A 17,643-nucleotide genomic window follows, 5' to 3' on the forward strand; every position below is an offset into this window, starting at 1 on the left:
GAGAGTCCCTAGTCATAGGGCATCCTTGGGTAGCTACGAAACTCTAGCCCCCAAGATCCCCTTTATAGCTAGGAGTCCCTGGTTGCATGTTGTCAATGGGCAGCCAAGAAACCCTAGCCGCTTGGTTGCCCCACGCGACCAAGAGTCCCTAGTTGTAGGGTCACCTTAGGCAGCTAGGAAACCCTAGCAGTCAGGGTTCCCCATGAGACCAGGACTCCTCGGCCACATGGTGGTTCATGGCCAAACCAAGAGTAGCAAGGCTGCTCTCAATTTTCCAACCAGTGGCCAAGCTGAAGCACCATCTATTGCTCTCAGCCAAGGCTACAAGCAGCCTTTGGCCGACTTCTAGGGCAACAATAGTTGGAGTCCTTTATCCCATGTCTTGCACCATTATTTTGATAACAAAACATCGATCTAAAGCACATTTTAAAAGTAAAAAGAAGCATTGTCCATAATTAAAAACTATAAAATAATTTGTAACAACTACGCATAAAATAATTCAACACGGTTCATCACAACACACGCAATTTATAGCTAATCATTGCACGATGAACTTGGCTCTGATACTATTGTTAGGAAATCTTAGGTAGCATCACATGCATGATGAAAGAATAGAAAAATAAAATTGGTTTCCTAAAAGTTCAATATTAGATCGTTGTGTGAAGATTGGTGCATAAAAATTGAAAAACCACGTAACACATGTGAGATGATTTACCTAGGAAAGATCGTATATCCCCGAAAATATAGATCCAACTATTTGGATTAAGGAGGTCATATGTCCACCTCTCTAGCTATGATCCACAAGGCAGATGAAGCAACGATACTCATTTTGTAGCGCGCATCCTCGTAGTCTTCGCACACCACCTGGCAGTGATGATCAAGAAGGGCCGACCCCTTCTTGCTATCCTCTTGCACCAGCAAGATGGCTATTGAGTGAGGAGGAGAGGGAGGCAGGAGAATAGGAGGTGGCAGCCAAAAGGAGTCTAGCATATCCCCCTTTGGTTCCCTCCTATTTATAGAGGTCCCTATCAATTTAACCCTAATGGATCTTGCCCTATTGTATACTAGATTTTTATCCAACTATCCAAGCCTCTTGGATTAATAAATCTCTATCTAATAATTACTATTTGCTCTTATTGGGTCTCACCTAAATAATCCAATAATGCAAGGGCTTATTAGATATCCAAAAGATAAGAGCTCGACGGATATCTCGTAACACCTACGATATGTGTGCAATCCTATAGGCCCAATACCGAGCTGACCATGAATCATACCTATCAGAACTCTTTCTGACTTAGTGAATTATTATCTCTATAATAATTCACTCGACTCATCGACTATGGACGTACTAGGCCACTACGCTAGAGTCCTCAAATATGATATAGGGGGATTCAATCCATTGGACATATTTATCTTCAGTTATCGTGTATCTATAGTCCATCTTCTATTTGATATCCCAAAGACCATATACCAGGGATGGTGCTATCAGGCCTATATGGAATCTATTCAAATCTCACTATAATCGGATTCTCTCGGAGAACTCAATTCTCTCTCAATCCGAATGACCCCGTCTAGGGATTTGCTTTAGCACAAACATATGAGACATTCCTCTTATGACATCGAGAGTGGATGATCCTCTATTGATACTCAATTACCCTTGTAAGGTTGGCTACCACTCTCGATAACCAATTATGCTAGATCTAGATCTTCGAGAGCTATAAGTTCGGTATCAAAAAGTGGAGTACTCATACAGGGCATCCTTAGTATCTAAAGTCTAAGTACTAGATACACACAAACAACTATGAGATCAGCTACCTCCATTATATGGATGGATATATAGCACACCGGTTTATCTGGTTATCTCATGTCCCTCTCCTATAACCTATGACCGAAAATATTTAGGATCTGTGTTTATAGGTGAATTAATCTTTTTATCATGATCTCATCATGATCTAATTTCCATTACATATATCCAAGGACATCATTATATATGCAACAAGTAATATAAAATAAAAAATATCAATAATAATAATAATAATAATAAGTAAAAAGACTATGCACCATGTCATACGTGTCGTCACTCATGTGATTGGCTTGTAATACACCTATGAATAGCAATCACTTCATCCGTCATGTGGATCACCGCTAGAGAAGAGTTTGCGAGAGCTCCTTCATCCACAGACTAGTATTTATAAATTAGGAGATATATAATCTCCTATAATTGAGAACGTCTCACATATCTTATAGAGTTTTTTATTTCATAAGTTTTATGCTCCCAATCGTTACACGACGATTTGATATGATTCTTTTGGGAAACTAGTTTTTCTTTTTACTTTTTAGCTGCGCATGTGATGCTCTCTGATATTTCCCAATAATAATAATACCATTGAGCCTGAACATCAAATGATAATATACTCTAAAAATGATATCTTCAATCCACGTCAAGTCTTTGATCTTCATGCTACCACAAGCTCTCCACCTAAGTCTACTGAACACACATTCCACCATCCAATCCTAAAAATCTTCACTAGCATAAAGCCATGTACAAGGAATACGATGCCCTACTTTATAATGACATATGGACCCTTGTACCTATCGAATCTCAAATTTTGATTATGAAACTAATTGATAATGTTATGATCTAATCTATATTTTGAGTGACACGGGACTAGCTTCGATCAAGAGAGGCAAATTGATTAAAGCAGGAAGAATAAGAAGTTGGGTCGGAATTGAACATGTCTGAATATTGGTCGTTAGACCGGAGGAATGGTCGACATGTCGGCAAAAGGCTTCGTACCATGAGTTTGGGCATCGGGCCAAAGGATCGAACATTGCCCCAAGGAGATCAGAAGTTGTGGGTGTCAATATGCTGATTGGGTAATACATCGAAGGATAGGACGATGCACCGAATGATCAGACAAAGCATTGGAAGAACCAATGACATGCCGGACAATAAATGATTTGTGCTTTGTAATAATTTGTCTAGATCGAGTTAGTTTAGGTTGTACTTGAGTTGGTTTCGGGTTTAACCATTCCAACACAATTAAGGGCCCATTGGGCCTAAATTAGGACTATTTTGGGCCAAGTGAAAGGCCCATTCGGTCACCCAAGGTTATGTGGAACCACCTATGTGTTGGAAAAGTCAAGAGCACACTTTTCTATGTTGTCAAGTGGTGGCATCGGTAGACTAGGTGGTGGTACTATTAGGAACGAATCTCTTGAACGAATCATTACCACTGCCTAGAAGACTGTGTCTGGGTGGTACCATCGCCTAACAGTCTAAGAGACTAAGTCTAGGCAGTACCATCGCCCAGATATAGTCTCAGAGATTGTGCCACGACGGTTTCACCTGTTAGGTCACTATTTGGGCCTTTCACTTGGCCCAACATAGCCCAAACTTGGGCCCAATTAGCCCCTAATTTAGTTGGCCCAATTCCAACCAAATCATGTGCTAACTACGAATTTTAAGGCATACACTAAGCTAAATAAGTATGGTAAATCTAGGTTTCTTCTGACGAGCTTTCGGCGATCTTCTAGCGAACTTCCGACGATCTCTCCGAAATGTTCTAGCAGACTCTCGGCAAGCTCTTGGACTTCATGATAATCTTCTTGGTGAGTTCCAATGAGCTTCTTTGGCATACTCCTAGACTTCTGGGTCAATTCCGATAGAACTTCCGACGAATATCCGAACTTCCGATGAACTCTCAAACTCCCAGCGAAATCTCATTCTTGACTCTAGGACTTCATTTTGTTTTATGCCTTAATCGTTATCGTAGTTAATTCTACACACTTAAAACCTTTTTTGATCTAGACAATTATTACAAGGCTTAAATCAAATGCTGTCTAGTATGTCATTGGTTCATCGATGCTTCGTTTGATTCTTTGGCGCATCATCCTCTCTTACAACCCCAATCGGCCTATTGACCTCCATAACTCCAATTTCCTTAGTGTAATTTCTGCTCTTCTTAACTCGATGCCCAAACCCATGGCCCAAAACCTTCTACCGATACATCAACCGATCCTCCGGCTCGACGTCCAATCTTCTAACATGTTCCACTCCGACCCAACATGATTCTTCTTGCTTTTAATTATCTTTCCCTGATCGAAGCTTCCTGCATCACTTAAAGCGTGGATCAGATAAATACTATCAATTGGTTTCATCATCAGAATCCGAGATTCAACAATCTCCCCCTTTTTGATAATGACAACTAATTGATTATAGAGTTAACCTTAACTCCCCATATCAATATACAATATTGATAGAACCTTGAATTCAAATTTAATTCAAGTCAAAGCAATCATGATTCATATCATATGCAATACATCATATACATCATTATAATAAAATCATGAGTATTGCATGCATCATATGTATGATCATTATCATAAGTATCATCATGGTATTAAAATATCAAAGTATATTACATCCTACCATGTATGATTTAACTTATCATCACATCTTCTCCCCCTTTGTCATCAACAAAAAGGAGAAGTGCATCTAGCAAGTTTTTGAGATATAATTTCAAATCATTACATTTATCATCATGCAAGCTAGCAAGTTTTTTTGTAAAATTTTTACACCTTTCAATATATACAAGATAGCAAGTTTTTTGCATCTATTTGAAATGTGCAAGCTAGCATTTTTGCAATTCTAGCAATTCTTTCTCCATGCAATTTGTAAGCTAGCAAATTTAGTAAGTTTTAAATAATTTTGCAACATGTAAGCTAGCAAATTTTACACGTATGAAAGTTGACAAACTTTTTTGCAAATTTTGAGATGAGCAAGCTTTTTGGCTTCTCTTTATGATGTGCAAACTAGTACCTTTTTGCTTCTTCTTAAAGTATGCAAGCTAGCAAAATTTACTCCCCCTATATCATTGTCAAATAGAAGGGAAGAATACAATGTTGTAATTCTTTTCTCTTTTACTTCAATCTTCAAATCATGACAAGGATAAATAACAAAGATGAAGAATTAAGTAATGAATGTCAAAAGACCATATATCATTTTTGACAAATTTCTTCTTTTATAAATAGAAATGATGATAAGAAACAATCTTGATCCAAAAAGAAGACTCAAGTTATAATTCTAAGAATCGATTCATGCATTTGAATAAATATTTTTAAACCAACATCACTTCAACTCATCATGCATAATTTCAAAATGTAAAATCATCAAACATGACACAAACATTTATTTTCAAAACATTCATCATTATTTTCAACTCATTTAATTTGTCAAATCAACAAAGTCCCTTTCAAGAGATTCATAATGAAATGAAATGATTTATCGATCTCTTGAAATGCTAGTGATTTCCTTTCTCCCCTTTGTCATTGTAAATAAGAAAGAAGAAGAGGGGAATAATATATAACAAAACTCAAGTCATAAATTATCAAGATGTCAAGTAGCCTATCATAGTTTATTAGAATAAATCTCCTTTTTAGTGAATAGCAAAAGGAATCGTAGGAGAACAAGATCTCATTTCATGCATATAAAATCTTTAATCATCAAAATCATTATTTGGATAAAACTCATTCAAATGGAGGGGGGGAGAGAGAAGAGGAGGGTGGTGGGGGTGAGCCTAGGGAGGAGAAGGGTGTAGGGGGTTGGAGAGAGGGGAGGGTGGTTGGGTGGGGGGGAAGGAGTGAGGAGAGAGGAAGTGGGGGAGGGGAGGGAAGGAGTGAGGAGAGGAGAGGGTTCCACCCTCTCCTCTCCTCTAAGAGGCTTGGGTAATTGGATGGAGATCCAGGACTCAATAGGATATGATACATTAGCGTTAATTGGGGACCTCTATAAATATAAGAGAATTAAAGACTCATAGGATGAGGCTTCTTGGTGGTCATCTCCTATTCTCCTCTCCCCTTCTCCTCGAATCATTGCATTATAAACATAATCTTAAGTTTTATCATCATGAAAGCTAGTAATTTGGCAAGTTTTACATCATTTTCGAATATGCAAGCTAGCAAATTCTCGAGTATTGCCTCTCTTGAGACATGCAAGATAGCACTTTTGCTTCCTAGCAAGTTTTTTTCTTCTTGTAATGTATAAGCTAGCAATTTTTCTCCCCCTTTAGCACTATAAAAAAGAATGGAAGAATACAACGTTGTAATTCTTTTCCCTTTACATCAATTTTCAAATCATGACAAAGGTAAATGACAAAGATGAAAAATCAAGTCATGAATGTCAAAAGACCATATATCATTTTTGACAAATTTCTTCTTTTGTAAATAGAAAGCATGATAGGAAATGATCTTGATTCAAAAAGAAGACTCAAGTTACAATTCCAAGAATTCACAAGAAAAATCATGATTCATTTGACAAAAAGATTATCGATTCATGCATTTGAATAAATATTTTTAAACCAACATCACTTCAACTCATCATGCAAAATTTTAAAATGTAAAATCATCAAACATGATACAAACATTTATTTTCAAAACATTCATCATTATTTTCAACTCATTCAATTTGTCAAATCAACAAAGTCTCTTTCAAGATATTCAAAATGAAATGAAGAGATTTATCAATATCTTGAAATGCTAGTGATTTCCTTTCTCCCCTTTGTCATTATAAATAAGAAAGAAGAAGAGAGGAATAATATATAACAAAACTCAAGTCATAAATTATCAAGATGTCAAGTAGCATATCATGGTTTACTAGAATAAGTTTCCTTTTTAGCGAATAGTAAAAAGAATCGTAGGAGAAAAAGATTTCAATTCATCTATAAGAAGTCTTCAATCATCAAAATCATAATTTGGATAAAACTCATTCAAATCAAAATCACTTTAATAGTTCAAGAGATTCAAAATATAAATAGATTCATCACTAAGAATCTTTAAGATGAAAACTCGATAAGATAGAGATTTTTTCAAGAAACAAGCATCCCCCGCACCCGCCCCCACTCCTCCCCCCCCACCCCCCCCCCCCCCCCCCCCCCCCCCCCCCCTCCTCATCTTTTTTTTAGTTGTTTCAATTTATGTGATTGATTTCATATAAGCATGCCTAAATTTTTATGCCAAATAAAAATATGCATCAACGTTTAAAACCAAAAAATGACTTTTATTATGGCAAAGATCAATAATCCATAAATCACAAGAATCATCATGTATAATTTTGAAATATAAACCATTAAGCATGATCATTATGGATTATTAGATTATCAAGTATAGTTTCGTTGACCATAAGGCATCTTTAATCAAAATCGAAAAGCTATACGAAAATCATCAAAATACACATTATTGCTTTTTAAGAACATACATAAGATTAGTCTTATTTGGTGTACAAGAAGTAGATTTATATCTAACATTTTGTTGTATTTTCATAAAACATGCAATTGTCATTATCATTTTTAAAATCACTAGGAAGAGAAGCATGATATTTTTTGTCCTTTTTTTTATTCTTTTATTACTAATTTAAAAACAACTCAAGAAAAGAATCAAGTTATTTCAAAATAAACTAAGGGAGTTTTGGTTACCTCATCATCAATAGCTACTAAGGCGTAGTTCGCCACCTTGTCTTTGTTGGTTTGCTCCTCATCTTCAGAGGTACTCGTTTTATCCATAGTCACCTTGAGTTTCTTCTTCTTTGACAACCTCTTCTTTTTAAGCTCATTTTTAATTTTTTATTCTTGTTTTATAAATTTTTAAAATTTTATTGTTAAGAGTTCAAGATCATCATGATCATCATTATCACCTTCACTTTAGTTTTCTCTCAAGTGGTCTTCTTTTATTCTAAGTGTCATATCCTTCCTATTTTTTGGAAGGTTGTTGTCAAGATCTTCATGAGCATTGCAAGTCATCTCATAGGTTATTAATGACCTGATAAGTTCTTCGAGAGAAAAATTATTCAAGTCTTTGGCCTCTTGAATAGCCATTACTTTAGGGTCCCAACTCTTTGGAATGGATCTTAATATTTTAGTAACAAGTTTGAAATTAGAAAATCTTTTACCAAGTCCTCTTAGACCATTGACGACATCTGTAAACCGGCTGTACATGTCTCAAATGGTCTCGTTTGATTCCATCTAAAACAATTCAAAATCATGCATCTAAAAATTAATTTTCGAATCTTTAACTTTACTAGTGCCTTCATATGTGATTTCAAGTATGTGTCAAATGTCATGCGTAGTTTCACAAATGAAAATCTGATTAAACTTATTTTTATCTAAACCACAAAACAAAGCATTCATAGCTTTTACATTCAAGGAAAAAGATTTTTTCTCAAAATCACTCTATTCATTAATAGATTTAGAAGGTGTTTGAAAACCAAGTTCAACAATATTCCATAAATCAAAACCCATAAAAAGTAAGAAAACTCTCATCCGAGTTTTTCAATATATATAGTCTGTCCCATTGAACATAGAAGGACAAACAATAGAAAAGCCATCTTGAAAGCCAAAAAGAGTCATTTCTCTTAGGTGTTAAGCCAAATGAGAAAGAGGTGGCTCTAATACCAACTGTTAGGAATGAATCGGTACTAAGAGGGGGTGTGAATTAGTGTAGCGGATAAAACAGGTCGGTTCAAAAAATCTTTGGTTCGATAAATTCTTTTCGACAAAGTGAGTTTAACTTGGAAAGCGTATAGAAGGGTGTGCAGAAAAAGTAATGAGAAAATAAAGCAGTTTGTAATAAAGATAAACAACAAAATAGAAATATAAACTGTTTTATAATGGTTCGGCCATCGTGACCTATATCCACTCTACTAATTCCTCTTCCGTCGAGGCCACCGGCATCCACTAACAATCTTCCTTCAATGGGCAAAGATCAACTATTCTTTTACACCCTTCTTCTCATTTTCATAGATTTATGAGACAACCTTTACACTCCCACTTACTCCTCTCTTAAACTGCACTAATACTTAGATCTTTTAGAGGAGTTCTTAGAAGATTACAATAGTATTTTTCTTCTTTTTTGCTCTCAATTCTTATCTGAGTTAACTAGGGATGAGAGGGGTATCTATAGGCCTCAAGTGGATTCAAACTTAGAGCCTAAAAGTGTCTCATCTCGGGTTTTCCGGGTCTTGGTGGTACCACTACCTGTGTTGGGCGATACCACCGCCTAGTCTAGTGGTACTATCGCCTAGAAGACTGTGTATGGGCGGTACCACCACCTGACAGTCTCAAAGATTGAGTCTAGGTGGTACCATTGCTTAGACTAGCAGTACCACCGCCTAACATAGTTTCAAATACTATGCCATGATAGTTTCACTTGTTGGGTCACTATTTGGGTCTTTCACTTAGCCCAACACAGCCTAAACTTAGGCCCAATTTGTCCTTAATTTAGTTGACCCAATTCTAACCTAATTATGTACTAACTACGAATTTTAAGGCATACACTAAGCTAAATAAGTTCGGTAAGTCTAGGTTTCTTCCGACGAACTTCCGATGATCTCTTACCAATGTTCCATGGACTCCTAACAAGCTCCAGGACTTCACGACAATCTTCTTGGTGAGTTCCGATGAGCTTTTTTGGCAAGCTCTTGACTTATCGATCAATTCCGATAAAACTTTTGATGAACGTCCGGACTTCTGACGAACTCTCGAACTCCCAATGAAATCTCATTCTTGACTCCAAGACATCATTTTGCTTTATGCCTTGATCACTGTCATAGTTAATCTTGCACACTTAAAACCTACTTCGATCTAGACAATTGTTACAAGGCTTAAATCAAATATTCTCCAGCATGTCATTAGTTTATTGACACTTCGTCGAATTTTTCAGCGCATCATCCTCTCTTATGGCCTATTGCCCAATCAGTCAGTTGACCTTCGCAACTCCGATTTCCTTAGAGCAATTTTCACTATTCTTGGCCCGATGTTTGAACCCATGGCCCGAAGCCTTCTATCGATATGTCGATCGGTCCTCTGGCTTGACGTTCAATCTTCTGACACGTTCCACTCCGGCCCAACATGATTCTTCCCACTTTTAATTATCTTTCCTTGATCGAAGCTTCCTACATCACTCAAAGCGCAGATCAAATAAACACTATCAATTGATTTCATCATCAAAATCTGAGATTTAACAAGTACCACCCAGTGTTATTATATCAAGCAGTGGTAGCACCTAGTGTCAAACTGGGAGGTGGTGGTACTACTAGTACCCTGAAAACTCAGGGATTTAAATTTTGGCTCTAAGTTTTGAAGTTATTTGGGGTCTATAAATATCCCACAAATTTCTGCTTGGAATACACATGAAAAGAGAGCAAAAACTCTATGATTCCAAGGTTGTAAAACTCTTTTAAGTATCGAGTCTCTCCTCCAAGAGCATAGTATTAGTCCTAAGGGAGGTGTGTGAAGGAACATTTGTAAAAGAGAGATATAAAGGTTCTCTCCTGAACTTGTGAAAAGGAGAAAGAGTATAAGAGTAGTTGATCTTCGCCCATTAGAAAAGATCGATAGTGGAAGTTGGTGGCCTCAAGTGAAAAGGAATCGGGAGTGGATGTAGATCACAAAGATCGAACCACTATAAATCAGTTTACATTTCTGTTTTACTATTTACCTTTCTTGCAAGCTACTTTACTTCCTCATTATTTTAGCTGCATACTCTTACGAATGTTTTCAAAGTTAAACTCTCTTTGATACAGTTTTATTTTACTAAGATTTCTGACTCAACGTAATTTTTACATATGCACTAATTCATACCCCCCCCTCGCCCCCCTTCCTTAGTGCCTTAGTGCTGACTTGGTTCTAACAGTACCATCTCACCTTACACAAAATATCACTGAGTGTAAGTGAATCTTTTGAATTAAGCAGAATATAAATTGATCCATTGGTAGATACGAAGTACGTATTAGTGGCCAAAAGGTTTTACCAATGAACGAGTATTGATTTCATAATGACATTCAGTCCAGTTATTAAATCGACTATAATTCGACTCATCTTGAGTTTGGTTATCACTCAAGTGACATGTACACTAACTAGATGTTAACAATATTTTCTTATAGGAGATCTTAACTGAATATGTCTTTATGCAGTAACCTCCTAACTTCATCTACCTTTAATATCTAAACCATGTTTGTGAACTTCAAAAAACTATTTATGGACTTCACCAAGCTCCAAGGTCCTTAGTATATAAACTTAGCTCATTTTTAATATCAACCAGCTTCGTTAACTTCAAATCTAACACCTCTTTATTTCTACGATAACAAAAGGGATGTACTATATATCTGCAAGTCTATGTGAATGACATTATCACCATAGGTAATAATTTTATGAAGATAAAAAAATTTCTTAAACATTGACAAATCAATTTCCATCAAAGACCTAAGGAACCTTAAGCTATTTTCTAGGAATGGAAGCAATGTTCACATCTTCTAAACTTTTCTTATCTTGAAAAAGTACATTCGAGATTTATTATTAAGGATGAACATGCAATATGTCACTACCTCGCTCTTCATTATTGAGTCATTCAAATTATACGATGGCAACCCTGCTACGAATCTCACACAATACCAACAAGTAATTAGTTCCTTATAGTATTTATCACTTACATGTCCAAATATTTCATTTGTAATCAATAAATTATCATAATTCATATATCGATATTTTATTGTGTATTGGTTTATACTAAAACATGTCTTCCAATATTTTAAAAGGACTCTCAATTATAAATTTCTTCTTCATAAACAATCATTAATTTATCTCTATACTTTCGTCGATGTTGATTGGGCAAGGAATACTGATGATAGAATATCTATATCAACTTAAATTATATTTCTTGATATAAATCTGATCAATTGAAGTTTTAAGAAGTATAACATAGTCGCAATATCCACCACTAAAGTTAAATATCGAGCTATCGCCACCATCACAATAACTTTCAACTGAATCACCAATTTATTACACAAACTTGGTATCATCTCCCAATCAAGTTTATACTTCTAACTAACTAGTAGATTCCCTCACAAAGCCTCTCGCTCTTAAAATACTTCAGTTACATTAGTCTAAGATTTACATCATTAACGGAAGCTTAATTTTTTAGGAGCATTATAAAAGATAATAATAAATATAAAATAATAATTTTATATTTTTTATGCTCTGATCCTTAATTAATCTATGATTTAAGGATCAATTATATAATTTAAGTATATAATTAAAAATTTCTCTCAAAATTTATATAAATATAATATAATTAAAAAATCTCAAAATTTATATAAATATATATTATCTATATTATCAAAATTTATATAAATATATTATTTATATTATATAAATATATATAAATATTATTCATTTCACAATAAGTTTTTCGTTTCTTTAATTAGGAGAGCTTTAATGTAAGCAAATCAGTATCGAGAGATTAGATCTTCAAGTCAAGGGTTCGATGGTGGTGTGACTGATGATATGGATGACGTTGTCCACCTTGTAAGCAACCCATATCAGATCTCAAAGCGACACATACATTATGTTTGGTTTTAGCCTCATCTTTCAATGACAATGTTAAGATCAGTTCGATGATTCGGTGTTTGGTCTTCTACGCGTCTGAAAATACTGTAGAGGTCGACGTCATGGTAAATTTAGCCCATACACATACACGTAAGCCGTGTTTCGGCCCACCGCAGTCATGCAAATGTTGGTCATTAGGCTGATACATACATTTCATCAACCGGAATGAACAGGGAAAAGACGATAACGACGAGATTGAGGACAATTATGTACTCATTTCTACTACTCTTAAGTTAAATTTGATCATCCTCTAATTTGATTTATAGTAGATTCGGGTAGAAAAAAATGTGCTAGAATCAGGTTCAAGTTCCGATAGCATGAAGTTAGTAAGCTACAGTGATTTCTTCCTCCTATACACATGTTAGTAATTTACTTCTCTCGACTCTTTGTCCTTCTCTATTTATGAGAAACCTAAAGAATGATGGAGCACACCATGTGCTTCTCGCAGCCCCACAGCACCATCAAACCATGTGCCCTCTCTGCGGTTTCTTTTTTAATGTGCAGGACCTGCAGCTGCAGCAACGAATGCATGCTTGCCGATCTCCACTGCTATCTCATGAGGATTCATACGGCAAATTCTATACTACCTAGTTCTGTGTTAAACAACATATGGAATCTATTCTATGAGACTGTTCGAATGAACAACATTAATTAATACTTCTTCTAGTGTTAGTGTTTAGTGTTCCACAGTCCGGTAACCCTAATATATATTTTTCCTCTCATCTTCCTCCACAAGAAGGGCAACATCAGGTCCCATGCACAGCCATTGATCCTTTGCTGGGCAAATTAACAACCTAGGTAGGAAGAAAATGTTCATGATGTTAAGTTCCATCTTTTCCTTCTGGCCGAGACCCCACCTCCGTCATTCGTGCAATGCCAGCTCTTGAAAGTGATCTCATAGCTAATGCGTGGTTCTTCTTTTGCCATAAAGAAGAGCATTCAGGTACCGAGAAAAGTGTTGAGCAGACACTCTCATCCAAGTTGGCAGCAACCATTAACTCTCAACTTCATGATCTTACACCTAAAACCTTTCAAACATTAATGTATTACGAGATCAACATGAACAATTTCCTCTACATATAATTTACATGATTATTTTGGATGTCAATTGAGAAGAGGAACACGTCTGAGAATTTAGCATGGAGCAGAGAGAAAAATAATGACCGAGCATCCTTTTGTAACCCTTCAAGAACAAAGATTTAATTCTGAGAAATTTAGCTGCAAGGGCATGCAAGCCGCTACGTGAACTATCAGCAGGAATAGAAGTCCACCAACCCGTCCAGTGAGTCGGGCTGGGGGTCGGCGTTCTCCAGCATCCACAGCAAGTGATCGAAGAGCACCACCTCACAACCCACCACCGTCCCGGCATCGGCACCACCGCCGGTCCCTCCTCCCGTCCTCTCGACCAGTTCCCGTAAGAGAGGGTGGTTGACGAGGTGGGAGCTGATGAGGTACCGCCGCCGCGACTTGCCGACGTACAATGCGCGAAGCGCGGGCGGGGCCTCGTCGCCATGGAACGATGCGGAGTGCCACGCGTCGTCGTCCTGCGACCTTGAGGACGAGCCGCTGCTGCCCCGGCCTGCGGCGGAGCGCGTGATCTTGCTCGATGAATGCCAACGCTTTATCATGCATTTCAGTTTGCTTAGCTTCCCATTCCCACTCGTCCCCATAGAGAGAGAGAGAGATGTTCGATGGAAGATCAGGAAGGGAGGCTCTCAGAATTTAAAGTGGAACTTAGGGAGGAAGAGGGACCCATTGAGGAGGAGGTGAAGACAACCGGCATGGGAGGGTGACAGCCAAAAGGCGGAAGAGTGGTCATAGGGTGGGGCAGAGTTGGGTGAGCAATGTAGCTGAGCTACATTCCATTTCTCCTTTGCAAGTTTGTGTTTGTTGGGTGGCATGCAGCATGCTTTACATAGTTCTGTACAGCATACAATCCAATCTACATGATGATGTTTGGTAGATCAAAGTATTATAGTTATGATATATATATATATATATATATATATATATATATATATATATATATATATATATATATATATATATGCATAAAAATTTTTAGTCTGCATGGGCAATCAATGGAAACCACCAATGGCAAACCTCAATTTTCTTGTGACGAGGATATGAACACGAATAACCTTTATATATGAACAAATACTAGCAGGCATGCAGCGGAATTAAATGGAACCACAATCAAATAGAACACCAAGATACACGTGGAAAATCACTTCAATGTGAAGGGTAAAAACCATGGGGCAAACTAGAGATAATCCACTATGAGAATAATGAATATACAAATCTTAATCTCTTGTCCTAAACCCTAGCAACAATCAAAAGAGAATAACTAGGATACAAAGATCATGTCATTGCCCACAATATCTAAAACCTCCCCAAGTAATCACAGCAAGAGTCTACTATATATTTGATCTAACCTGAGAGGAAAATACTGCTAGATGACTGAGAACAGTCTCTCTGCGTTGTCCTTGTCTTTTTCCCTTTCTTTCTCTTCCTTTTCTGTCTTGTTTTTCTCCTTTTCTTTGGAATCCCGTGGTTGTTCCCTTCTCCCACATTGTTGCCCTATTTATGCTTTTTTCTGCCTCCAAAACATAGCCACCACACCCTTCTTAATGTTAATTAGGGTTAGGTTAAGAGGAGGTGAGCTGTGGGCTGCCCAAGCCCACTATGGGCTGAATTTATGGGCTGCCAGCCCAACAACATCCCCCTTTAGCCCATAAGGGAGGCTGTCCCATGACTCCTCAATGTGAAGCCATACCAATCAGCTGTCGGCATATCTCTTGTCTTTCTTTTGGTAAAGTTTTTGTCAACATGTTTGCTCCGTTGTCATCTATGTTTATTTTCTAAAGCTGCAACTGCTTTTCTTCAAATACATTTCGAATCCAACGGTATCTGATATCTATATACTTTGACTTGGAATGAAACATTGGGTTCTTACACAAATGGATGGGACTTTGGCTGTCATAATGCACCATATAATTTTTCTGTTTCAGCCCCAATTCTTGTAAGAATTATTTGATCCATAACATTTCTTTGTATACCTCTGTAATAGCAATATATTCTGCTTTTGCGGTGGAGAGAGCAATACACCTTTGCAACCTGGATTGCCATGACACAGCTCCCCCTGTAAAAGTAAGTACATAACCTGAAGTAGACTTTCTCGTATCTATATCTCTTACCATATCTGCATCTGTGTAATCTTGTTGAATCTTGTATTTTGATGATGAAACTACTTGATATATGTTTATGATTTAATCTGTGTTTTGAGTGACGCAGGATGCTTCGATCAGGATGAGACAATTAAAGCAGGAAAATCATGTTGTGCCGAAGGAACATGTCAGAAGATTGGACGTCAGGCCGGTGGATCGGTCGACGTATCGACAGAAGGCTTCGGGTCGTGGACTCGGGCATCGGGCCAAGAAGAGCAGATATTGTGCCAAGGATATCGGAGTTGCGGAGTCAACTGGCTGATTGGGCAATAGGCTGCAGGAGAGGACGATGCGCCGAAGAATCGGACGAAGCGTCGAGGGACCAATGACATACCGGACAACTTGGTTAAATTGCTTAGGATTAATTGTCTCGATTGAAGTTTTGTTTTAATTGTGCAGGATTGACTATGATAACGATGAAGACATAAAGCGAAACAAAGTGTCGGAGTCAAGCGCGAAGGATTTGTTGCGAGTTCGAGAGTTCGACGGAAGTCCGAAGGTTCGTCGGGAATGCTACCGGAGCTCGCCGAGAAAGATCGAAGCTTGCCGAAGAAGCTCATTGGAACTCGCTAAGATCAAATCGTGAAGTCTAGGAGCTTGCCGAGAGTCCGCAGAATGGTTTCTGAGAGTTCATCGGAAGACCGCCGGAAGTTTGCCGGAAGCTCGCCAGAAGAAGTCTTGACTTGCGGACTTTGTAATAGCTTAGAAAATGTCTTTAAATTCATAGTTAGCACGTTAATTAGGGTTAGGATTAGGTGTTAATCCTATAACCCAAGTAGGGGCCAATTTGGCCCAAGTTCGGACTAGTTTGGACCAAGTTTAGAGCCAAACCAAGTGAGCTGAAATAGTGAAAGAGGTGGCACCGCCAGGGTTGGAGGTGGCACCGCCCAGGAGAGGATCTCCCAGCGAAGCTGGGCGGTGAAACCGCCCCAGGCAGGAAGTGGCACCGCTTGGGCTCAGTCTCCGAGCGAGACTGGGCGGTGCAACCTCCCCTGACAGAGGTAGCACCGCTTGAGCTCGGTCTTCGAGCTCTGGCAGGAGAGGTGCAACCACCTAAGTTAGGAGGTGGCACCGCCTGGGGCTCAGTCTCTAAGCCAGACTCAAGCGGTGCAACCGCCCCTGACAGAGAGGTGCAACCGCCTGGGCTTAGTCTCCGAGCTTTGCCAGGCGGTGCAACCTCTCCAGTCAGGAGGTGCAACCGCTTGATCCCGGAATTCCGGGATTGGATCGTTTTGAGCTCCAAATTTCAACTAGGTTGGGGCCTATAAATACCCCACCCATTCAGCACAGAAAAGACACAGAGCTACACTGAAATCATGATCTTTTCTGTGATTCTTAGAGCTCAAAATTGTTGTTAAGGCCTAAAGTTCTCCTCCCTCTGTTCTTCAAGTTTTGAGTTGTAAAGAGAGGAGAGAAAGGTTCTGTAAGGGTTGTCTCCTGAGCCCGTCAAAAGGAGTGAAACTGTAAAAGGACAGTTGGCCTTCGCCTATTGAAGGAAGGCCTCTAGTTGACGTCGGTGACCTCGTCGGTGGAGGAAGCCAAAAGTGGAGTAGGTCAAGACTGACCGAACCACTCTAAATCTCTGGTTTGCTTTTACTTTGAGCACTTTATCATTACTGCAAACCTCATACATAGCTACTGCCCTCTGCGCTTTTACAAACGAGTTTCTAGGTTCTGATCTTTTCGAATCTACATTTAGACGTAAATCGGTGTTTTCGTACGATCATTACATTGCAGTTTACGTTTACGTTTTGATTCCATTTATAACTGCAAACTGTCTTCTGTGCTTTTACGAACAAGTTTCTAAGTTCAGATCTTTCCGAAACTACGTTTAGACGTAAAACTGCGTTTAGACGCAAACTACGTTTAGACGTAAAACTGCGTTTAGACATAAACTGCGCAAACTGCGTTTAGACGCAAATTGCGTTTAGACATAAACTACGTTTAGACGTAAAACTGCGTAAACTACGTTTAGACGT

General features: G+C 38.1%; 1 protein-coding gene across 1 annotated transcript; it reads right to left on the reverse strand.

The window, feature by feature from the left end:
* Positions 1-13,687: 13,687 nt before the first annotated feature.
* On the reverse strand, positions 13,688-14,107 carry LOC103972951 (auxin-responsive protein SAUR76). Its single transcript, XM_009387372.3, has one exon. The coding sequence runs from the start codon at positions 14,105-14,107 to the stop codon at positions 13,688-13,690; it is 420 nt and encodes a 139-aa protein (XP_009385647.2).
* Positions 14,108-17,643: the final 3,536 nt, after the last annotated feature.

The sequence above is a fragment of the Musa acuminata genome, chromosome BXJ3-10 (assembly GCF_036884655.1).
Source record: "Musa acuminata AAA Group cultivar baxijiao chromosome BXJ3-10, Cavendish_Baxijiao_AAA, whole genome shotgun sequence".
Classification (NCBI taxonomy): Eukaryota; Viridiplantae; Streptophyta; class Magnoliopsida; order Zingiberales; family Musaceae; genus Musa; species Musa acuminata.